The 25,686-nt window shown below is 33.4% G+C and overlaps 2 protein-coding genes across 2 annotated transcripts; both read right to left on the reverse strand.

Annotated features, from left to right (window-relative positions):
* LOC134269069 (uncharacterized) lies at positions 1–7,103 on the reverse strand. Its single transcript, XM_062751286.1, has 5 exons — positions 7,044–7,103; positions 2,585–4,526; positions 2,365–2,427; positions 1,840–1,953; positions 1–1,285 (listed from the first exon to the last, which is right to left on the reverse strand). Exons 1-5 carry the CDS (start codon positions 7,059–7,061, stop codon positions 1,182–1,184), a joined length of 2,241 nt encoding a protein of 746 aa, XP_062607270.1. The 5' UTR covers positions 7,062–7,103; the 3' UTR covers positions 1–1,181.
* Positions 7,104–12,447: 5,344 nt separating this feature from the next.
* Positions 12,448–24,398, reverse strand: LOC134269062 (uncharacterized). The gene is given in 6 exon segments (XM_062751279.1): positions 12,448–12,897; positions 14,106–14,141; positions 17,494–17,664; positions 21,569–21,767; positions 21,956–22,136; positions 24,382–24,398. Coding segments are annotated over 6 exon segments (936 nt in total). The 3' UTR covers positions 12,448–12,565.
* Between the last annotated feature and the right edge of the window lie 1,288 nt (positions 24,399–25,686).

Consider the following 25,686-nt stretch of genomic DNA (forward strand, 5'->3'; position numbering starts at 1 on the left):
TACAATGTATATATTTACTAAATGTATTATCTAGACACCACACATCAAAACCAGTCTATTTGGATGTCGTTTTGACGTTACAACGTTGAATAACAATTCCTGACGTTGCATTGGTAATAATTTTGATTTACTGGGCCGAGCGAAATGCATAAAACCTGCAGAACACCATAACAAATAGAAAAAAGTTACACTCTCAAAAAATATTTATGCACAAATCATAAAAGATTTAGAAAAATAAAACTTCTTTAGATACTCCGATCCTTTTATAAGACCTTTCTGAGAACTCCAAAGAACCTTAAAGCTTATTGAAAATTGTTGCATGAAAAGATTTAATTTTCAAGATTCATTTTGAATTAAACATAAATTAAAGAGTTATCCTTCCTGGCTGAGGATCGGAGTACCTTAAAAGAGCAGAATGCAAATCACGACAAGGCCTACGATCATATATGTTTTACATGTAACTTTTCTGACGGTACCAATATAAAACATATCGAATTCAACAATGTCCAATATGACCCAGGTATACAAAGTATGATAAAATACAAACACTATAAACGCACAAATTGAGAAAAAAAAGACTTTCTTCTAATAAGAATGTGTAAAATAAAAAGAAAATAAAACAAATATACATGTACTTAAAAAATAATCATTTTCTGCTCAACAAAAACTTAACACAATGACCCACTCTTCCTTTAAAATACAATAAATTGTACAGTTTTATAAAACAATATTGGTTCTATCTGAGAAACATTTGAAGTTCAGTTCAGTTATTCAAGGGTCATATCACAAACAAGATAAAAATGACACTACAGTATCCGAGAAAGAAAAAAATAATGGTACTCCATATTTGTATTGTTTGGATTCACATTCCCTAAAATTGTGAGGTTTTTTTTTTTCGAAAAATTTTTATACAGAAAAATTTTGCTTATCATTATTTTATACATTGCAATAAGTGAAACTTTTTCTATAAATATATATTTAGTTGACATATTGAATTTAATTTTTATACGTTTGAAAGTTTGCACATTCTTCACTCTTCAGTCCTTTTTTTAATTTGACCATCTCCTTTAAAGATTATGTAATGCAGGTGAAAAACTACATGTGATATCATCTGACTTGAAATTACGAATTAATGATAAAGTCTTTCAAAGAAAAACATCACGTTGTTCGAAGTTTCTTATTTAGTTCCAGATCTTCTGAAGCCACGGGATCCGGTAAGATTTACTGCTGTCTAATGGAAGGCTTCTGTATTGTGGGAGATGTCCATGACCATGTGAAGGCGAAGCTAAGAAATAAAACCAAATTGTTATAATGTCTTATAATGTAAGCAATCGGAGACCTGATTGAAGAAAAAATTTGATCCATTGTCTTTGTAATCATTATTTCAGGAATAAGCTTAAAATTAACGATTATGAAGAATTAGTGTAAGAATTTAAACTTTATATGAATCGCATACCAAGCAGTAAATCTTCTTTACTCCCTGGGGAAGCTGAAACAGCTTTTGTAACGTTTGTGAATTGTATTATGCAAAAACTATGATAAATATACGGAGATAACAAACAGTCAAAAGTCCATAAAACAATACACGGACCTCCAAAACATCAGAGGTGGGATCAGGTATCATGGAGGAGTGAGCATCCCCTGCCAACCGGTCACACCCGCCGTGTGCTCCTTGTCATGATCAGGAAATAAGGGGAAAATCCGTATATTCAATTCAGTGTGTTAATAATGGACTAACAATATTTAGTATGTAAAATAATGTATTCATCCAATCAGATAGTTAACTATAGTAAATTTTCTTCAAGGCAAAAACCCGAATTCATTTATATATGAACTTACTTGCACAAAGATCACAGTACTTGGTACATCCTATCGTTTTGGCAGTAGTATGATGAGTTCCTTGGCATATGTCATTTATTTGTGAACAGAAATGCACATCCGGGTGGCATTCACCTTTGAATTTAAGTTATAATATATCATATCAATAGACCAAAAATATATCATTAGAAGTTGGGACATATCTTTCGTTTAAAAATTCGAATGTCAATTCAAGGGCCCTGGGTGAAGAATTTCGGTGTGAGAGCAGGACTATAAATCATGAAGAATAGGGTTAGCAAAGACAGCTTTATGTAAGTTATTTTTGTATTTATCAATTACATTTTACAAATGATGAAATTGAAGTTAAGACCATTGCATTGTATGTTGGCTGAGACACATCCATTCTTGAAAACAGAAAGAAAAAGCCTTCAGGTTTATGTATTTAAACAAAAAATATTCATTTCTACATGTTTTAATGAAGAAGATATTCTTTTAAATTCACAATTTCTTTAAACAATGAGAGAGAGAGAGAGAGTTACATCATACCAGAGTTTATAGCAGGAGACTGGGTAACTGGTACTGATTGTGTTGACATATCTTGTTTATCCTCTGAAATTGTTATAATGAAGAAGGAAGAAATATCATTTAAATTGATCAAAACCGTTTTTTCTGTCTTGAAAAGCACATATAAAAAGTAGTTTAAATAAATGAATCACTTTCCTACAGAGCTTATGATATATGTATATCCAGAAGCAGTGCTTCTTACCTGTAAGAGAACCTTTAAAGTTCCCACAGGAAGGGAAACCTTTTGGTACCGGTGGTAAGTTTGGAAAAGACTCGTTCAAAAGTACTGCCATGCCGTCTGCTGAGTGGAGCTGGATGTGGCAATGCATGATCCATAATCCAGGGTTATCAGCCTTAATTCTTACCACCACGTACCCACCACTAGGTGCGATAACTGTGTCTTTTCGCGGCGGATCCACGAGGTTAAGACCAGGAATGTTTCCATGCCTCCATGATGGATCACTCCAAGTGGCATTGTTACAGAAACTTTCATCCTGAGTGGTTCCTCCTTGACAGTCTATGTCTGCATTTTGCGATATGAATTCACCTGTTGACGTGTTGTAATTACCATATCCCATTTTTAAAACATGAAATGTATGCCCATGCATGTGAATTGGATGAGACCAACCTTTTCCTCTACCCATATTCACAAACACAAATTGTATTGTATCGTTGTGCTTCAAGTCTATGGTGTTAGTACAGGAGCAGATCTTTTGTTCTCCACAATCAGCTTTTGAACATTGTTCCGTTATCTCGGTCGGTTGAGATAACGCTGAGACAGTAGGAAATGCAAATTCTACACCGTTAACAGAATCGGGGGAAAAGTTTGGTCCTGGAAATGCAAAGTTCAGAAAATGTTCCTGAAAGGCTCCGGGTTGATAATCAGGAACTTCTTCGGGGGAATCGCTCCTTACGCTATCCATTGTTATACACTGGATATTGGTTTCTTTTGGATAAAAAGAAAATGGACAATTCAAAACCAAGCACTTGCTCGATGAGAGACATTGTGCTCGGGTGGAGAAGATGTTCACAAAATTCTGGTCTGCTCCGTTATAGTGTAAAACCGCTTCGACCAGTGTGCGTCTGTTAACCTCTAAGGTATGTCCTCTAATCATGTAGTTTCCAACACTGTTATTGGCGTATATAACAAAGTCAAATCTCTCACCTGGGTGTATTATCAGTGATTCCACCGTTATTGGTTTTATGTAATATCCATCAGTGGCCACAACTGTCAAAGGATGGCTGTCCACAGAAATTCTATAGGGATACATACCAGCAGCATTTATTACACGGAATCTGTAACTTTTATCTTTTTTAACTTTAAAAACTTCAAGGGGTGCTTCGTTGTGTGCTCCAGTAGAGGAGTCGTAGTACCTCCCTTTCCCGTTAATTAAGGCTGATTCGGCATACCAGAGACTGAAGTTAGACCCATCAAGAGCCACAGAGGGCTTGATTTCTTTTCTATTTAAAAAGACCCCAGCATCGGAATAAAGGAATGCTTGGTCGACGTCATAGTCATGATTCCAGTCCTGTATCTGCATGACAAAGTCTTCAGCCACTCCTTGTACAGTTGGTGGTGGATTCCGCTCTTTAATAATCAAAGCGCCATATAAACCCTTTGTTCTCTGCGCTCCAACATGGGAGTGATACCAATATGTTCCACTAGGGCGAGCTTTAAAGGTATATGTAAATGTTTGTCCAGGATTAATGGGACACTGTGTTACAAACCCTACCCCGTCCATGTAGGGTGTGCCTTTCTGTGGTAGTCCATGCCAGTGGATAGAAACGGTATCAGAGTACAGATTATTTTTAACATGAACCACAAGTGTTTGGTCTTCGAAAACGGTAATTGTTGGCCCTGGCAGACTGCCGTTGGCTACGATAACAACTCTTTGCATTTCCCATCCGTCAGCTGTGATGACGTCATCTACGTTTATTGGTGTAGCTGCGGTCATATTAGTAACGTCATAACGATACAGACGGCCATTGTTTGGAAACACAGCTTTTTCTGTCTCATGAAACATGGTTAGTGAGGTAGCTATCTCTAAGGTCGTCTCACAGATTGTCGCATGCTCATCGCAAACAAAAGCCAATCCATTGCTGACCAGAAAGGCGACCATAGTCAGGAAATATATATAGTACATCTGAAATAGAAACGTAAATTAATAAAATAATTTAACCCCAAAAATAAGTAAAATCTAAAGTAATGAGTTTGGTGACATCTTTTGTTTGTTATTTTATATTTTTAGACATACTTGAGGTGTTCGGGTCTATTCATATGTAGACATAATATTTCCCAGTAAGCTTGCAATCAATGGTACCAACGAGTCTGACACATCTGTTTCATATTTGGATATTTTGTAAAGAAGACCTTACTGGTAATATAACAACAAAGCTTTATGATACCTTTATCACTTGGATAAGGAGTTTATATCTCTCAGTTGATGCAACACACAAGAGCATGCTCTATGTATGAAGATTTTCTTAAACGAGGTAAGTTATAAAAACACGAGTTGATGTAACAAGAGTATCAAAGTCTCATTTAAAGTTACACAAGAGCATGCTCTGTGTATGAACATTTTCTTAAACGAGGTAAGTTATAAAAACACGAGTTGATGTAACAAGAGTATCAAAGTCTCATTTAAAGTTGTCATTTCATTCCATAGGTTCAATGGTGGATACAATGAGTCAGCAAATGCAATCTTTCATTAACTTAACTACTAATTGACGTTTTTCATACTTTTTTGTTAGGCCATTATTTACACACTGCATTGTCGACGGATAATTCCGTTTATCCCGAAAATGAGAGCACACGATTGGTTTGACCACTCGACAGGGGATGTTCACTCCTCAATGGCTCCTGATCCCACCTCTGATGATCAAGAGGTTCGTGTTTGCTCTTCTGCTGATTTGTATTGTTTGAACAGACCTTCGAGTTTGAAAACTGTTAATTCGTTATCGCCATGTATTGCATTTAAAATGAAAATTAAGGTCCTATATTTCATATCATTAGTCAATTAATTGAAGGGTTACAGTTCACAGAAACTTGGCCGGTAGAGTGTTCGCTCCGTGAAGCTAAGGTCGTGAGTTCGAATTACGGCTGCGACTGACCAAAGGCGATAAAAAATCGGTAGCAACTGTTCCTTCGCCATGCGATCGTCACATTGAAGTGAAAGTTGCGGGTCATTCGAATGAGATCTTAAAAACAGAGGTCCCTTGTCACGATAGGCGCTGGCACGATAAAGAATCCTCACTGCTCAATGGCCTTGAGTGCCTAGTAAAGGTCAAAATTTTAAGCCCTTTACCGGCATAAGGTGGCGCCTCAATATGAGTGAAAATTCTCGAAAAGGATTTTAAACAACGTGAAATATATGGAGATAAGCATTCAAGCTCAAAAATCAATAAAACAATACAAAATAGGATGAGAGCAAAAACAGACCTCCAAAACACCAAAGGCGGGATCAGGAGTCAAGGAGAACATACGATTAATCTATAAACTGAAAGATTAGTTTAGAACTACGATATGCATGGTATATACAGTGTATCGCATTAGCAAAATGATTGATACAATTTAACAATATCAAACACGACTTATGAATTATTACTAAATAAATATGCATACATTTACACGTAATTAAACAGAAAAGACACATCGATGGACATATGTTTTCAATACAAGGTAAACTACGAAGAAATCGAACAGATGTCATGCTCCAAATACAAACTGGGAACATTTTGTATGAAATTTTCTGCCAACAGTTTTGCTTTAACGGTAGATTGCATTTTGCTTATAAGGTCATGGTATACCGGAATATCGATCACAGAATTGGTAAAGTGTTAATTTTAAACGGAACTGTTGATATTCTAGTATTATTAACTTAATTTTCAATCGCACGTCACGTTTAAAAAAGATTGTACATAAAGAATTCCCCTGCGTATTGAATATTTTGGGAGACATAAAACCTATATGTGCAGGTGATAAGGGTATATTGCTGCATAAGTAAGGGAAGGTGACGATTGAAAAGTTGAGGCCCTTACGTTTGTCACAAAGCTTGATTGTTAGGTTTCCCTTTACGTCTTTTTTCTAGGAAAATATCCAAATGTGAAATGTAAGACTCTGTGATGGTTCATATTTTGAGTTCACAGGCAAGGGATAAAATCGAATCAATGTGATAATAAATATCACATTATTAATTGAAAAAAACGCAGTAAATTTATTTAATTGTCGAATTTCAGGTCATAGCGTAAAAAATGTTTTGTGTTCACGTTTTTGAATAAATATTGCTTCATATGATTACAAAACTAGCCTAGCAAAAGAGAAAAAAGAGAATCAATTTCAATTTTAAAAAAATATTGAAATTATTTCTATAATGAAATTTAATATGGAGATAAAGAACAGTATTCATGCTCAGAAATACAAAAATACAGTAGTAGTTCTCGCCATAAAAGATAAATAAATAATAAAGGCTTGAAGGGGTGAATAATTATGTACTATGAAAAAATGCAGGGTGACTGTTTTAATCAACAATTCCTTTACCTTTGAAAAAAATATAACATTATTTTTTATGTTAAAAAGAAAAATAATATATGATAAAATATTTTCTTGCACAAGGAATATTTCTATCGCCTTGATACTTATATAACATGAATACAACCCCTACCTTGACGAGAGCGGACATCGGTCCCGGTGATCACTGTGGATACCTTAGGTAATTCTGCTCTATTTATACTGTGCCCTAGAGGCATACTGCAGTTGCTAGGGAGATGACGAACTTAATAGTACCCAGATATCGAAGGAGTCCGAAGAAATATGGAATACCCAACCAGGCCATTAAATTTAAAACAAAGTCTTTTAGATAAACGAAACATATGGAGAAAACGAACAGTATTCAAGATCAAAATAGGAGCTCAGCAAACGCGGACCTCCAAAAATCAGAGGTGGGATCAGGTGCCAAGTAGAAGTGAGTATCACCTGCCGACCTGTCACATCCGCCGTCTCTTCTTTGTCATGATCGGGAAATAATGGAAAAATCCGTCGTCAATTCAGTGTAAAAATAATGAACTAACAATTAGTATGAAAACATCAGTCAGCATTTGCCTTGATGATAAATTGTATTTGCTGACAAGGTCAATATATCGACAATAGAACTTGCAAAATGATGACTTTAAACGAGGCTGTTGATATTCCTGTCTCGTCAACGTGTTTGCCAATAATTTACATCGTTCTGGAAATTGTTCATACGTAGAGCATGCTCTTGAATCAACTGAGAGATAAACTCCGTATGATGATGATTGATTGATTGATTGATTGATTGAATGTATATTGTTTAACGCCACACGTATGGTGTTGAATGTATATTGTTGTATAAGTAAGGGAAGTTGATGATAGATAAGTTAAAGTCATCACGTTTATCATACAGCTTATCAAAAAGTGAAATGCTTGCAATTTCTATATTAGCTAGACCAAATAAAAATATATGGAATATAAAATGTCAGAAATTGCAGGATTAAATTAAATTAATTTTAATCATTAGTTTTTAATTTAAAAGAAAGAACCCCAAGAGGATTTGTTTTATCAATTGCAAACAGCAGTGCAATTACATTGTACACTTCCGACGAATCGTTTTTGTTTTTGACAACAATAAATAACGACAAATGTTCAGTCAAGCTATTGCTATAATTGTAATTTCCTAGTTTTCAACAGATTTATATTTTCTTTAAAAGGGTTCAAGTTTTTAAAACCCATCTGATAAACTAATATGTATACTACTCGAAATCAACACAACGAAAAACGATCAAACACAACATTTCATTTCAAAATGTCGGTTTGAGCTGAATTCTTTTCTTTCTACTCAGAAGTCTGTGAAGAAATTCTGCTTCATAAGAATAATAAAAACGTTTTGATAATAAAGGAACACACTTCGTACTCATGGGAATTCCAACAGATTCAGTGTCCAAAAACTGCGTAAATACCACTAATATTGAAAAAGAATTGAGTTGTTGTAGGAAACCTTTTAATTTCCGTCCATTTCTTCCCATATTTGTCGAGAATTTATCAAATTACAAAACGACTTAATAGCATTTTCTATCTTGATTTTGAAAAAGGTTAATTTCTTTGAGGAAAGAAGTACTTTGAAGTCAGTTTCTTTGATATCAATTTTATCACTTTGATGTCGTTAATATTTTTATAATGCTTGTAGAATGCTTGGAAAGTAGTTCTTTTTAAAATTAGAATTATAAGTAGATGGAAGACAAAAATAAAAATTGAAACGGAATGTTCTCACATATTTAAAGGTTCATGCAATAAAATACCGGTAATTAACAATCATTGCCCTCCATATTAATTTTTCATTTGATAGGTACAAGTGAACTAAAAGCTTGGCTGGTAGAATATGTCACTAGCTGCTTGATTCAAGTATATTCACGTGATTCTGCACGTGTAAAGAAAATTAGCACAAGAAAACTTTCTTTAACATTTTCTTTTTGAAAATGATTTCTGACAATATGTGGGTTAATTTTTCCGACATGCAAATTTTCCCAAGAAAATTACACACAATCATACCAGTATTATCTAAAATCATTTGGAAAAGCATGTCCTCATTAAGTATTTATTGAGTTGCCTTTTATCTTTAAACCGTTTTTAAATGTACTGCCATTCAGTGACCTTTCCAGATATTAATTCGACCAATCAGTTGACTTAATGATTCAGGTTCATCCTGTAGATTTTGTTGAATAATGCCTGTATTCCCGAATTTACTCTCTTAGCAAACTCATATTTTGGGTTTTATCTTGCCTTTAATTTGTAAATATTAGCGAGAGCACGAAATGACATCCCCCCGAACAGGTAAAATATAGACAATCCAAAAAAAATTGGCCGTCACGAATTTTAATGATTCCACACAACATCCATTATCAACAACATAAGATTTTATAAAGTGCATTTGGTTGACAATTTAGATGCTGGCTGTTAGAGGGGACTGAGATCATCTCAGGCACGATAAGAAACCTTAGCTTTTTGTCAGATCCGAACTGATTTTCCCAAATTTTATTGGTTTAATGGTTCACTCTGAACCGGTTTATGTAACTGGTCAATTGTGAATCAAATTTCACAGCTTGAGGGATCAGCTTTTAAAGTTTTTTTCTTTCTTCAATACTGTCTTATCTTTATCTTTTTATCTTCTAAAATACCAAAATTGATACAGAAAAAAATGTAACTTTTCAGTGACATTTTAACATTGAAACGGCTCCACAAGTATTCGCCGAGTACAAGCGAACTCCTTTTATCGTAAGTCTAGGTGTGCAGGTACTGTAAGAAGGATATGTAAACATTGTAAACAATGTCTCTGACAAGCCAGGCTTATATAGTCATTCGGCATGTATAATGTTTTTAAAACAAAACACATGTTGATAAGGATATGCGTAAGAAAGTAATATGTCATTGACTTTTCTGTAGGCAATGAAAATACTGTATGGATTTTACATACTATGTTTAATACAGAATACTACACTGTACTAGTACTTAGTATTCAAAAGAAATTCAGTCTGCATGAATTGTGTTCTGGTAAATCCTGAAATGATGGGTCATCGAAGGTTAATTAACAAGAACTGCAGGTGAAATTTGTAGACTGTTACATGGAGATACCAGAAGTTAAATGAAGCATTCCTCAGCGGGTAAAGGTGGGATCAGGTGACATGTAGGAGTGAGCATTCCCTGTTGACCGGTCACACTCGTCATGTGCTTCTTGTCATCATCAGAAAATTCTCTGTTCTCTTATACACCAAATAGTAAACATGCACAAAAATATGTGACATTCTTATTTTTATAAAATGTTGGTCATGATAGGGTAATTAATGGCCTAACAAATTAGTAAGTGGCCTTCAACTCGACTTTTAAATATACTGACGACGTATTGTGAATTAAAAATGTTTTTTTCATTCTTATGTCGATACGATATAATCCTGGTGAGCTAGAGATAAAATATACCACAGAGTATGACACCGCTGTTTCATGTTTAGTTATTTTATCTATATGAAAAAGACGTTAATGGTAATCTTACAACCAAGCTATATGATAAGCGTGATGACTTTAACTTTTCTATCGTCAACTTCCTTTACTTATGAAGCAATAGACCTTCATCACCAGCATACGGAGTTAATATATCTCAGTTGATTCGCGAGAACATGCTTCACATATGAAAAATTTCTAAAATGAGGAACATTATTGATAAACAAGTTGCTGAAACAAGAATATCAGCAGTCTTGTTCAACTCTTGACAACTTATTGATCTGTTATACAAGAAGGATATGGAGATAAAGAACAGTATTCAATTTCAAAGTCCATAAAACAATTCAAAATAGGAACAGAGCAAACACGGACCTCCAGAACATCAGAGGTGGGATCAGGTGCCATGGCGGAGTGAGCATAACCGGTTACACCCGCCGTGTGCTCCTTGTCATGATCGGGAAATAACGGAAAATCCGTCATCAATTCAGTGTATAAATAATGGACTAACAGTAAGTATGGAAAATGTCAGTCAGCATTTGACTCACTGATAAATTGTATTTGCTGACAAGGTCATTGTATTGACCATAGAACTTACGAAATGATGACTTAAACGAGACTGCTAATATTCTTTTTTCATCATTTTGCTTGTCAATAATTTAGCTCGTTTTAGAAATTGTTCACACATAGAGCATGCTCTTGCGTGTAGAATCAACTGACTCCGTATGCAGGTGAAGGTATATTGCTGCATAAGAAAGGAAAGTTGACGATAGAAAAGTTAAAGTCATCACGTTTATCATATAGCTTGGTTGTTAGATTACCATTAACGCATTTTTCAAGTAAAATATCCAAGTATGAAACAGATGTGTCAGACTCTGTGGTATCTTTTATCTCAAGCTCTCAAGGATATATCGTATCGACGTAGTAGTGGAAATTACCATTGTTAATTGAGAATACGTCGTCGATATATCTAAATGTCGAGTTGAAGGGCACAGCGAGTGTTTTCTTCTTTTCACGCATAAGATTATGCACAAATTTTGCTTTTGAATACAAAAATAGGTCTGCTAATAACGGAGTGCAATTGGTAACCATGGGAATTCCAATAGATTGTCGGAAGACCTTGTCTCCAAAAACTACATAGATATTGTCTATCAGAAACGCAATTCTAATGTAAAGAATTATTTTAGTTTTCAGGAAAAAGAAAAATACAAAGGAATGCATGGTATTATATAAGAAATCAAAATTGTACAGGACGACAATAATGTAATTTTGCTTCAATCAAAGCCTATAAATTGTTCTTCCGTCTGTTATATAAAGAATAGAAGTTTATAAATGTTCTTTTTTCTGTCATTTAAATAGTTAATGACAATATTGCAACAAAAAATTTCGACGTCAAGCTTGCAGCTCATATTGCTTTAAGTTTCTCTAAAGTTTAACGTTAATCATATCATGACATAAAATTTTCATAAGATTATAACTTTTTTTATTTTATGAGATTTTAGCATGCATAAAATAGAAAGGAATAAGCATTAAATTGAAAATTAAATTTTCTTTTCAAAGTGCGTGAAAAATGCGTGATTGCGGGGAATCGATATGTGCGTGATTTTGCGTAAGAAATAGGAAAAGGTATATGCGTTAAAATGCGTGACTGTGGGAAAGGGGGAAAGGACCTTATTAACAAATACAATTTATCAATGAGCCATTTGCTGACTGACGTTTTTCATACAACTTGTTAGTCCATTATTTATACACTAAATTGACGACGGATTTTACGTTATTTCCCGATCATGACAAGGAATACAAGTTTAATGTTGACTTCAAGTGCTCCTGGCCTGGAGATTTAATATTTCTTCAGAGAAAAAAGGCTATGCAGAAAACATGTGAATATTTATTTATATTTTTTCAAATTCATAAACATAAAAATTCAATTGGTAATCAGTCAAAAGGGTTATAATTAAATTCGTTGTTTTCTTAAACGGAGTACTTTACTTTCTACTTTTTTATCATGTATAACTATTAATAATAATAAATTGATATAATTTTTTAAGCGTTTATCCTATTTTACAACAACCAATGTTTAGGAACTCTATGTAATGCAAATTTTATACGGATATTCTCTTATTTTCATTTGTAGAGAGTAATTCAAAAATTAAAATAATGAGGTGTAGTGACGGCTGGAAATTATTTGTTTCGGGGACTTCGTTTACTTCTGTTTTTAGAGCAGTTTTCATAAATCCTCTCTGTTAAATAACGACAGACCTTGAGTACATCCGACAACAAAATGAAGATAGCTAGAAGCGATAAAAGACCTGCTCCAAGCACACTTCCTATAGTTCGTGACGACATCCTGTCATCTTCTGCGCATGTTTTGCTTCGTATATACTGTGACGTAGAATTGACAGGAACCGTTAGGTTGGTCTTGATTTCGTATATTTTCTGTTCTATGTCAGTTGTCTGATTTGCTTTTTGTTGGTTGTTATTATTTGAAATGGCGCTATTGCCAAGACAAATCTCTGGAAGGTAAAAAAAAATATATATGTACTTAATCTCATGATTGAAGAAAAAACCCAAACATAAACAATTAATTCAAATTAAAACAAGAGGCCCAGGGGCCACATCGCTCACCTGAGCACATCGGCTAGGAAAACGTACATATCAGATCAGAATTGAAAACTTTACTGAGGGGTTGGGGTGGGGGGGAATGCCTCCATATCAATTCTGCATATAACTTCTTGAGAAAATTCTTGAAAAAAAGATTTTTATAGATATTTAAAAATATTTTTTTGTTTATATTTCTTTGTTATAATTTCAATATCAATTCTGCATAATTATAACTTTTTGAGAAAGTTCATTGAGACCCTTCCCTACCCTTGGAGGTTATGATTTGAAAAAGATTTTTATAGATTTTTAAAATATATTTTTAAAACATTTTTTTTGAACAAACTTTGTATTTCTTTTAAGGAGGCTTCCATAAAAATATCACTAATCATGGCTTTGCAGTACTTGAGAAATTTTTTTTTAAAGATTTCCCTTTATATTCCTATATAAAACTTTGATCCGCCATTGTGGCCCCACCCTACTCCCGGGGTCATGATTTGAACAAACCTGAATGTACACTACCTGAGGATGACTCAACATGAGTTTCATCTTTCCTGTCCCAATGGTTCTTGAGAAGAAGATGGTTTTTAAAGATTTTTCCTGTATATTCCTATGTAAAACTTTGATCGGCCATTGTGGCCCCATCCTACCCCCGGGGGTCATGATTCCAACAAACTTGAATGTACACTACCTGAGGATGGCTCAACATGAGTTTCATTTTTCCTGTCCCAATGGTTCTTGAGAAGAATATTTTTAAAGATTTTTCCTATATATTCATATGTAAAACTTTGATGGGCCCAAAGGGTACTCATGATTTGAACAAATTTAAGTCTTTAATACATGATGATGCTTACATGTCAATATGACTTAACATAGCTTTTCTGTTGTTGAGGTTTTCCCCTTTATTTTCCTATGTGAAACTTTGATTCATCATTGAGACCCTTCCCTACCCTTGGTTTTGAAAATGTGAAAAGTTGACAACAACGATGACAGACTGCGGACAAATTTTGATCAGAAAAACTCACTTGAGCCTTCGGTTCAGGTGAGCTAAAAACGAGAAACACTATTTTGTAGAACATTTAAATATTTTCAAAAAAGTGTTATCCATCATCTGAAGTCATACCTCTCTCCACAAAAATGGCCATAAAATCTGCAGTCACTAAAAAAGAGATATAGATTGAATATATAGAAATATTGAACAGTATATAAGCTCAACAGTCCATAAAACATTATTTAATAGGAACTGGGCAAACTCGGACCTCCAAAACGTCAGATGTGGGATCAGGTGCCATGAAGCAGTGAGAATTCCTTGCCGACGGTCACATTCACCGTTAGTCCGTTTTCTTGGCTGTTTGACGATTTTGATATTTAACGCACCAGTCAGGAAAACGTCAGAATCGGCGCCATTGCGAAGACTGGAAATTCAACGCCTCCAATCGATATCAAAGGTGGCATTCGCAGTTTGATTTTCTATATTTGCGAACTGCATTAAATGACAAACCTACAAAATATCAATAGTACAATACGTTTGGTACTCATCAACATTTTTTGTTCGTTTATAGAATGTACAATCCCATGAAAATATTTTATCTGACTGTCGAGATTTGTTTTATTTCATGCATTTTAATTCTTTAGTCCTTTAGCGAAATGTATAGTGATGTTTTATTATACCCCCCGCTTGAAAAGCGGGAGGATACATAGTAATCGGTATGTTCGTCCGTCCGTCTGTACGTCCGTCTGTCCGATACGCTTTGGGGTACCCATCTCTTATCCGCAACTCCTCTCATACCACTGAATGAAATTTGATGAAACTTTCAAGGAATCTTTATAACATATTGCCATTGTGCAACTCCTATTTTACTTTTAGATTGACACATATTTTGGGTTTTCCACGACAAAACATGGACACTCCCATTATATTCATATGGGAGGCGGGGGAGCATCATTTAGTGAGCTCATTGCTCACAGTACCTCTAGTTTTCATCTATATTGGTGAGTACTAGATGCATTGACTGTGCAATAGATAAACTGTTCAGAATTTAATTCGGTTAGTAAATGTTGAAAATTAAGCCCTGTTGGGGAATTCCCAATTTTCGTAATGGTGCCGGTTCTGACGTTTCACTGACACGCAAAATATTAAAATCGTTAAAAAGCCATGGAAACCTAAGATATGTCAGACTAACCTGCAGTGTGCTAATATATGCATAAGTTATCCCACGTTAATAACTGCCGCTGATTACACTGACATACACTACTAACTAGTAACTATACAGGATACCTTATATATTTCAATCTCATTGTGAAATAAAATTGTAGATTTAGATTTAAAAATTGTAGACTAATAGATTTACACGAGGCCTGCCATGTAAATTTCAATAGTCCCCGCCAACAGATGCCAATCACAAAGATAACCTCAATTTTTCCAAAAATTCCCTTGAATATTTCAGTATCTACATTAAAAATCACAATGAATTTAGACAGGTCTCGTCACAGGAACTATACATGTGTAATACGAAAGCTCTATCTTCTCTCAATCAAAAGATATGAGCAAGGTTAAAGTTTTTGTGACCGTGACGGACAGAACTACAGACGGACAGACGGACGGACGAATGAGATTTCGTATCCGCGAAAGGTTTCGCGAAAGCGAGGGGCAAAAAGACAGTTCAAAACTGTGACTAAGAAGAAAAAATAGATTGCTTCCCATAACCAATTATTTGACTTTCTGCAACTCTCAGAATTATTTTATATATTTAGTCCAACTTTTGCTGAATTTAAGCAGATTGAAGTCATTTGATACAATTAGGAAGGAAAAACAAAAGTGGGGATCTGTGATGTAAATTTTTAGACATTACTAAAAGGATGTTGATTTTTAAATTGATTCATTAATCATATAATTAATTAGATATTTCAGAATCGACAGGAAACATTGAAAAAAAAACAGCTCTGTGTGCAACCAGCATGGAAAAATAGGAATCTAAACAACATAACACTGTACATGTTTCAAAAGGGAAAAAAATATATCATTTTCTTGTTTATAAAAGCCGCCACAAAATATACGAGGGTTGTTCGAAAAGTTCGTGGACAACTGTCATATCTTTTTTATTTCACGTCATATGCTATCCAAATTTGGTAGAAATATTTTTACAATAAATTAAAATGATACGTATTGTTTTTTTTTTCAAAATATTACGATTTATTCAAAACTTATCCAGTTTTTAAAAATGCAAAAATCGGATCGCGGAGCAGGTCAAAATTTAGTCAGTTACAGACAATACACTAAATAATGTCTGTAGTCATATTCTCCATAAAATGGAGCTAAAACGAAGAACAACCTAAAAATTCAAATTAAGAATTGTTGCATCGATTCGTATACCAAATTATGGTTTTATATTTTGCTTCGTTGAAAAGAAATCAACTTGAGAAGATAGGTAGTCCTTCTTGCAAAGGGCGAAAACAATGACGTTTTAGAACGTCACGGAAAATCAGATAACGATGCAACTTTGTGTTTTTCTCAGGAAAAATCCTGAATAAACTCTAAAAAGATTGAAGGAATGAAGAAAATATGTTTCAAGCGAGTTGTGCATGTGTGTACAAATAGTACAGGCAGTATTTGAGTGACAGAGACTCTGTATCGGATGAGGATGATCTGTGAAGAAATGGTTTTATCGTAAAAATCTGAACAAAACTTTTAAAGTTGGAACGTAAAGGAAAGAGATAGGCGCTTCAGAGTTTCTTATCCTGTGAAAGCAGAGTTAAGTAATAGAGAAATTAAAACCTTAACAAAGGAAATTATACAACGAGATCAATTCTTAAAAAATAAATGTCAAGTATTGGAAAAAGGATTTAATGCATGGGCATTGGAATATACTGTGTGAAATGTGTGGGCCTAGTATCTTTTAGAAATTCCCCACGATATGTTTCGACGTTACATTGTCGTTAAGTGTGCTCCACGGGTACAAAGCATGTTGATTTTAAAATGAAGTAAATTAATTTCTGTTAAAGCGAATGAAATGAAACTTCATACATCAACAAAACAAATATTTTTACATATTAAAATGTGCTTATTTTAAATTTCCAGTGAGTAATGCAACGAAGATTGACATCGTCCATGAACTTTTCGAACAACCCTCGTAGTCCCGGGCGGAATACTATTTGAACGGAATTTAAATCGGATGTAGTTTATTTCATTGGATGTAGTTTAATTTGCTTTGTAGAATCCAGATTTAATGTTAGAACTTGAAAATGATGCAGAGGTTTAGAAATAAAGGTCCAGACCAAAATCTCTCCAAGACTCAGGATCGAACCTCCTTAATGTTATCAATGTAAATGTCTTTATTTCGAAACTTTGTTGGGAAAATGCATAAACACATAAACAAATTACACTTTTAAAAAAACAGATTATTTGTCATTAAAGAAAGGGTTAAAATATAAATAAAGTCTCTTATTTACATAATGTAAGTAAACATTTATAACAAACAAAGAATAGAATTGAAACAAGAAAATGCACTTACGGCCAGGCATTAGTGAATGAGATATGGTATTAACATAGTGAATAGTTGTGGTGGTCACCCAGTCCATAGAACAAGGTCCTGGTCCATCTATCATCATGACCCATCCCTGGTCAGATGAACACCCGTAGTACCCCTCATTGATGTAGAAATTGCGCTTTATAATGGGTGGAGCTGTATCTCGATCTGTAATAAATAAACAAACACGTTATTATCCTAAGATGCATCTTTGCTTTTATATCTGTTATCCTAGATTGACTGATTATTGAACTAAGTTTAGAAGCTCTACAAGAAGTTGCTAATATTATATCAGGGAGTTGATTTACCATCAACAAAACCTTAAAAAATTCTATAGTTATGATTATGACTTGTTTAGTGGACTAAATAGATTAAAAGACCATGAAACAATGAAATATAGGTACTATGTGAATATTGTTTATGGGGGCAAGCTTGCTGTTCGTTTTATTCTATTCAACATTGACCAATTTTGTCAATTTTTGTACTACCATATTTCTTGAAAATAACGGAAAAATCTAACTACTTTGTACCTCCACACAGACGAAAAATACCGATAAGCTATTTACATTTCAATTGTTTCAAAATTTAATCGTTTTTTTTTTCTTAATTCCGAATTTTCATGCAAAACACGCATATGCAATATTCTGTAATATATATTTAAAGAGGCTTGAACACATATATGAGGATATATTTCATAATACACCCCATCCCGCTTGAAAAGTGAGAGGATATATAGTATACGGGATGTCCGTCCGTCCACCTGTCTATCCGTCCCTCTGTATAGCTGTCCGTCCGTCTGTTACGCTTTGGGTACGCATCTCTTATCCGCAACTCTTTTCATACCATTAAATGAAATTTGATGAGACTTTCATACAATGATATTACATGTATCGTATAATGTGTCATTACGCATACGCGTACGATCATGCTGATTTTCTCATAAAAATAAATGCAGAACAAAGTTTAGATAATCATAGAATCGGAAGACTTCATCTTTTTTTCGTCCGTAGAAGGCTTATCAAAAAGTTTTCTCAATAGCATAAGATAATACGAGGGCTGTTATATCTTTCTTATTTAATGTCATATGCTAACCAAAGTTGGTAGAAATATTTTAACAATAAATCCAAATGATTTGTAATTAAAAAAAATTTCATATATATCATGATTAATTTCAAACCCATCCTGAATTTAAAACTGCAAATATCGGTTCGCGGAGCAGGTCAAAAATTTAGTTATCGACATAAATATTGCAATGTCTGTAGTCATATTTTCTGTAAAAAGGACAAAATATGGAAAAACTCCTAGACTTTGAAATTAAGAACTGTTACATTGATTCATATTCCATATTATGGATTAGTATTTTGATTTGTTGAAAACAAATCAATTTGGGAAGATAGGTAGTCCTCATTGAAAGCGAAAAAATTGATGACGTTGTTGAACGTCACAGAGCAGCAGATAACCATGCAATTTTGTGTTCTACTCGGGGAAACCCTAAATTTACTCTAAAAATGTTAAAGTAATTAAAAAAATATGTCACAATTAAGTCGTGCATGTGTTTATAAATGGTACAGGAGGTATTTGAGTGACAGAGAGCCTGTATCGGACGAGGACAATCCGTTAAGAAACGCCTTATCTGATTAAATCTTATCAAAACCTTTAAAATTTTGGGACGTCATGGAAAGACATAGAGCTTCAGAGTTGCTGATCTTGTTAAAGCACAGCTAAGTTGTATAAACGAAAATTTAATTCAATCATTGACAAAAGAAATTATACAACGAGAACAATTGTTAGAAATCGAATTTCAAATGTTAATAAGTGATTATTGAACTATACTGTTAAAATGTATAGGGATAGTACTCTTAAGAAATTCTTGACGTTATGTTTTTGACGATAAATTGCCGTAAAGTATGGCACGTCAAATTCATAAAAATAAGCTAAACATAGTTTTATAGTCGATAAACTATGGTTATAGGTTGTAAACTATAGTTTACGCATTGTAAACTATAGTTAACAACGTTAATCTATATTTCACATCTGTAAACCATAGTTAACGCGATAATCTATGTTTCAGAACCGTAAACTATTACTTAACACTGAAAACAATCATTTGCAATGGCAAAACATAGATAATCCGATAAATACCGTTTCACGATTTGTAAACTATGGTTTACAACTCTTAACTATAGTTATCGATCTGATAAATATAGTTTCACGATTTGTAAAACTATGATTAACAACTATTAAATATAGTTCATGATTGTAAATTATAGTTTACAAAAAAGAATCTATGTTTATCAACAAAATTTATTGTTAACATTTTATTACAGACAGATAAACGTAGATTAGCATTCGTAAACTATAGTTAACAACCGTTAAATATAGTTTTACAGATGAAAACTATAGTTAGCGATTTGTTAACTATAGTACTCGGTTTGTAAACTATAATTTACAGTCGATATAAACCCAGTTTATCAACTGTGAAACTAGGTTTAGCTCATTTTTGTAAAAAAATTGGAGTGCCATAGTTAAGTATGCTCCGCGGGTACAAACCATGTTGATTTTAAATTGAAGTAAATTGATTTCTATTAAATCGAATGAAATGAAACTTCATACATCAACAAAACAAATATTTTTACACGGGATATTGAGTTTATTTTTCATTTCTTAAATGAACTTTTCGAACAACCTTCGCAGATGAGTCATTTGGCAAACAATATCCATTCTTACATTGTATGTCGACAGCTTTTACCATGTTGAGCTTGAAATAAAAGATATCACAGAGTCTGACACATCTGATTCATATTTGCATATTTTACTAAAAAAGACGTTAATGTTTAATGGTTATCAAACAACAAAGCTTTATAATAAAAAAGTTGACTTTAACTTTCCACTCGTCAAGTCTCCTCACTCATGCAACATTTACCATTGTTCATTTGTATCTCTCATTTGATTCGAAACAGAAAAGCGTGTCCTACATATGAATGGCGCAGTGGATATTAAGCGTCCGCTCTAGAGAGAGTCGCGAAGTAAGGAGTCAATCCTTACGTCGCAGGTTCGAATCCCACAGTGGGACGTGGAAACCGGTCCTTCGGTTGACACTGTATAAACCCAAGTCCCGTGTCCAAGTATAGGTGCTAGCAGGAAACAGATCCCTCCCAGCTTAATGACCCTGAGTGTCGAGTATAGAACAAAATTTGCAGCTCTCCTTTGGCAAGTTGTGTGGTCTCCATATGAGTTATAAATTCTCATATAAATTTTCGAGAGGGACGTCAAACAACATACAAACAAATAAAAAAAACGTATAAACAATTTCTAAAACGAGGTACATTATTGCCAAACAAGTTAATAAAGCAAGAATATCAGCTATCTCGTTTAAAGTCATCATTTTGTAAGTTCTATGGTCGATACAATGACCTTGTCAGCAAATACAATTTATCATTGAGTCAAATGCTGATCGACTTTTTATCAAACTGATTCTTAGGCCAATCAGACACACTGAGCTGTCGACGGATTTTTTCCCTTTTATTCGCGAACATTGCATTACAGGAGCACACGGCGGGTGTGACCGGTTGGCAGGGGGTGCTCTCTCCACCATGGCAACTGATCCCATCTCTGATGATTTGGAGGTCCGTGTTTGCTCTGCTCTTATTTGTATTGTTTTATGGACTTTGAGATTGAATGCTGTTTGTTACAGTGTACCGGTATCTCTCAATATTTCACTTCCTTTATGTGAATAAACAGACTTGCACTTACGGGAGGATTTTTTGTTGCATATTTGTACGTCCTTTTATACAACAAGACATGCTTATTTGAGTATACATGAATACATTTTCTGATAAATAAAATAAATAAATAAAGCTGTATAAACGGAATAACTTATAACATGTGATTCAAGGTTCCCTGAACTCTTAAAAACATGCATACAAATGGTCTACGCCTTAGATGATAAAAACATTGGTATAAAAGGAAAAAAAAAAAACTATACAGCCAAGCAATAACAGCTTTTGTTATAGGATATTTATAAATACAACTGCAAGTCAAAAAGTGGAGAACAAATAACATAAAAGATTTTGCATGATTTATTACCCTTTTATACTAAAATATTCTCCTACTTTTCCAGTTGTTACAGCAAAAGCAGAGATGTCGTAGCTAGACTCTAACACTCTATAGCGACTAAACCAGTCCGTCTTTGTTGCCCCTGTTGCGTTAAAAACAAAGTACTGTGCCTCGGTGCCCCCAGCGAAGTAGGACACTCTTATCTGAAAAAAAATCCTTAATAAATTTTTTTCTATAGGATTGGTAAATGTTGTCTTCTATTTTTTGTTTAAATAAGTTATTTTAATTAATCATGATAAGTGACGAAATGTAATTCTGTTTTACAAGATACATCTGCTGTTTTTTATGCTTATTTCCTTTAATTAAATCTTTTGTTTACACGGGAATGTACCTTAGATATATCATTACTTTGCCAGTTATTTAACACCTCGGATTTATAGTGGTCTAGGACCTGATTGGTCAGTTGTTGGGCAGCCAGATTGTTTATGTTACGAGTGTTGTCAGAAGTAAATAATTCGTATGCCCCAAACGGTCCTCCTGTCACCGCCTTATACACCAGGAATGGACAGCACCTGGAAACAGACCGTCACTCCAATTATCAGGAACCACGATTTAAAGACATACTTTTTTTTTCTGTGATAACCCTTTGAAAGTTATCGGAGTTGATTTCTTGATAATTCTACCGGAAGGTAAATTAGGCAGGTCGATAGGTCAAGAGCTAAGAAGGACCTGCTTGACGCTAAGAACGCCAAATATGCATGTAAATCTCGTGCGGATTTCTCTGACGTCAGTGGGCGAGGACAATTGAAATCGACATGGGAGTCCTCGTGTAATTTAAATCTGTCTCTACATTTTTTTTTAAGTCTAAATCTACAATTTTATTTCGCAATGACATGGAAATATAAGGAATCACTGTCTAGTTAGTATAGTATGCCAGGGCATCAACGATAGTGGGAAACATGGGATAACTGTCTAACTAGACAGTGATTCCTTAAAAAGCATCCTAATAGGAAGTGTACAATGTATATTCAAGTTTTTTTCAAATCATTAACATCCCCCACCACCACCATCACCATTTTTATAGTTTTACTTTTCAATACTGAATTGATTTTTGCTTTTTTCTTGCCAAAGTGCTCAGGTGAGCAATGTGACCCATGGACCTCTTGTTTGGGATGCAATACATGTATACCATTAACATTATCACCTGCATACTAAGTTTATCAAGCCCCAGTTACTTTCATAATTTTTTGTACTTAAGGTAGTCCGATCCTCAGGTTTATAAAATTAGCAGTTAAGTAATCCAAAATACTCATAAAAGTATCTCTGAATCCTCAAAGTTATGTAAATTTATCCACAATATTTCTTTAAAGTTAAAAATCAAAATTAATCATATTATATAGGGAAAATTGTCAAATCTCCCATATTTTTGCAAAAAAGCGATTTGGAATATCAGCAATGCATGTTCTTATTGCAAATTGATCAACAAATATATTTAAGGTTAAAAAACGATAGGTATCCAGGCATTCAGAGAAATTGTCATGATTTTCATACTTATTTGGTATTATTTGTCTTCCATTTCAGTCATGTAGTCTATAATACATAGTGTAAAAGGATTTTGCTATCACTGCAAGACACCACAAATCACTTCTTATTTCACATCATGCTAAAAAAGCATTCGTATCTAAGGCTGGATTCAAGAAAATCTTGTTTCTCTAAAACTGTATTAATTTTTTTCCCTTTTATAGGGTACAAATGTCAACTTTTATAAGACCTTTTCTAATACTTCCAAAAACCTTGAATCTTATAAACATGAATAAAATGAAAATTGTTGCATTAAAAAAAATTAATTTTCAAGCTTCATTTTGATGCATTTCAAATTAAATATTAGTTTTTGGAGTTATCCTTCCTGGCTGACGATCGGATATCTTTGCTTTTGAACATGATTTTTTTTTCATTATCTTTATTTTTCGTCTAAAAAGGCACTTGAGGATCGTAGACTGTATTATTATATTTCAAAACAACTTTAAGTGAGTTTATATATATCTATTAATTTAATTGTATTTATGTTCTCAAATGTTTGGTAAAATAATGCTCTTTTTTTATTGTTACATTGGTATTTGTGTTCTCAAATGTTTGGTAACATAATGCTCTTTTCTTATTGATACATTGATATTTTTTTTCTATTTAGAATGCATTTCAGTAAAATATAAAGGGGACTTTTCTTCAATATTTTCTTTAGATTAAGTCAAAAGAACAGTTAATGCGTGTGCATATTTGTTTTTAATTACTAAACCATTGTGTAAATTTTGAAACTGAGTTTGTCACTTATTGATGTTTTAATACCAAAGTTAAAAAACAAGTCCAACATTGTTTCAAGGTAGGCCTATTTAAATTCATGTGTGAAATATTTACAACGGTAGAAAATGAAATACCAGATATTTTAATTTTCATGAAAACTAAATAAGAGAAATTGAAGGGTTGTTTACCGACAAGTAAAACATAAACATATACGAAGTAGTCTTTTATAGCCGAGATGTGAGGTGTATCCTCTAGATAAGACTCTTGAAATCAAATAATCACCCATCAACGCTTCAACGAAATTACGGAAAAGATTCGAATTACAAAAATGTTAAACGGTTTGTGCATGCATGATTTTCTTAAAAACTAACACTCCTCACGAAAATTCCTTAACAAATTTAAAAGCAGTATTATTTTCGATCTTTCAATATATTTTTGTATCATTTGCTCTTTCTTCATTACAAAATAAAAACATGCAGCAAATTTTACTACAGACAGTAACATAAATCTATATCCTACAAGACAATGTTTCTCATATCCCGAAAAATTGCTGTGGAGGTTACTATCTACATAGATTTATAAATAATATGTTCATTATTCTTATAACAAAATATATAGCAGAATTAAGTACTTTTTCCGATGTTTTTACTTTTGTATATTCAGTGCATCTAAATTGAAATTTCCATTTAAAAAATACCATTTCATAAATGATTTGAGGATACATACGTCAAAAAATTACTCAGATATTACTCAATGTCTACTTTCTCTGGTATATTTGAAATAGGATTCACAAAAGTTTAAGCTGCTGCTTACACTTCAAATAAAACACCTAGACATTGAAAATAAATTATTTAAATATCTTATATAGGAGCTTTACATTAGAAATATGAAATGTAACATTGATATTATCATTGTACATGTTATTATCTGTCCCCTTGGCAATACACATGTTAAAGACGGAAGAGAAAGCAAAAAAATTTCAGAATGCATATGGAATCTTATTTAATATGGAATAATTCTATAACCCTCACCATTATTTTTAATTTCGAGCACTTTGATTTTATTACAAGAAATCTTTACAATTAATATTTGATCTAAAAGTAAAAATAAATATAATATATTTCCTTATATTCCATTTTCACCTGAAATTGGTGGGGGTTTTTTTTAATCTGATTGTTTTGCAAGATCTAGTTCTGAGAATAATCAATTTTGAATCTAATACAGACAATTCACAAGTTCTTTTATCGTTATAATGACCACATTACTATTCCTTTTTCTTACTATATTCATAAAATTTGCTTTAATTACGTTTTTATACATTTATTACTTAGAAAAATATAATTTGTTACTGCTTAATTGTCCATGAGTCACAAAACCATCGACTTGATTTTGGATAACGAATTTGTCATATTGAAGAACTTACCCAAAAAACTCACAAGTATAATGATCTGTAATCTCATGTCTGTTCACCACCTGTATCTAAGTCCTTAATAAGGTTAAGAACTTAAGTCGCAGTTTAACGCAAACAATTACACGCTGTGCCTAAAAGTTGTGATGTAAGGTCGATTGAAATGAATTCAATACCATAAATGATATATTTAATCAATTAATTCGCACATGGGCAATATTTGTGTACCTGTAAGCAGTTTGTTTAGCAAATTAACTTTATGACGCCATAATTTTTTTTATTTCGAAACTGATCTACTTTACATTGGTTATGTGTCAAGAACCTTTTGTCTACCTTCGTTAATATCTAATGAAGTTCTTGTTGAGAGCCACACCTCCTCAAAGCAGAATTTGTGCAAAATATTATGCGTGAAAAGA

Source organism: Saccostrea cucullata, unplaced genomic scaffold (genome assembly GCF_032062105.1).
Source record: "Saccostrea cucullata isolate Sc308-1 unplaced genomic scaffold, CSIRO_AGI_Scuc_v1 ctg463, whole genome shotgun sequence".
Taxonomy (NCBI): Eukaryota; Metazoa; Mollusca; class Bivalvia; order Ostreida; family Ostreidae; genus Saccostrea; species Saccostrea cuccullata.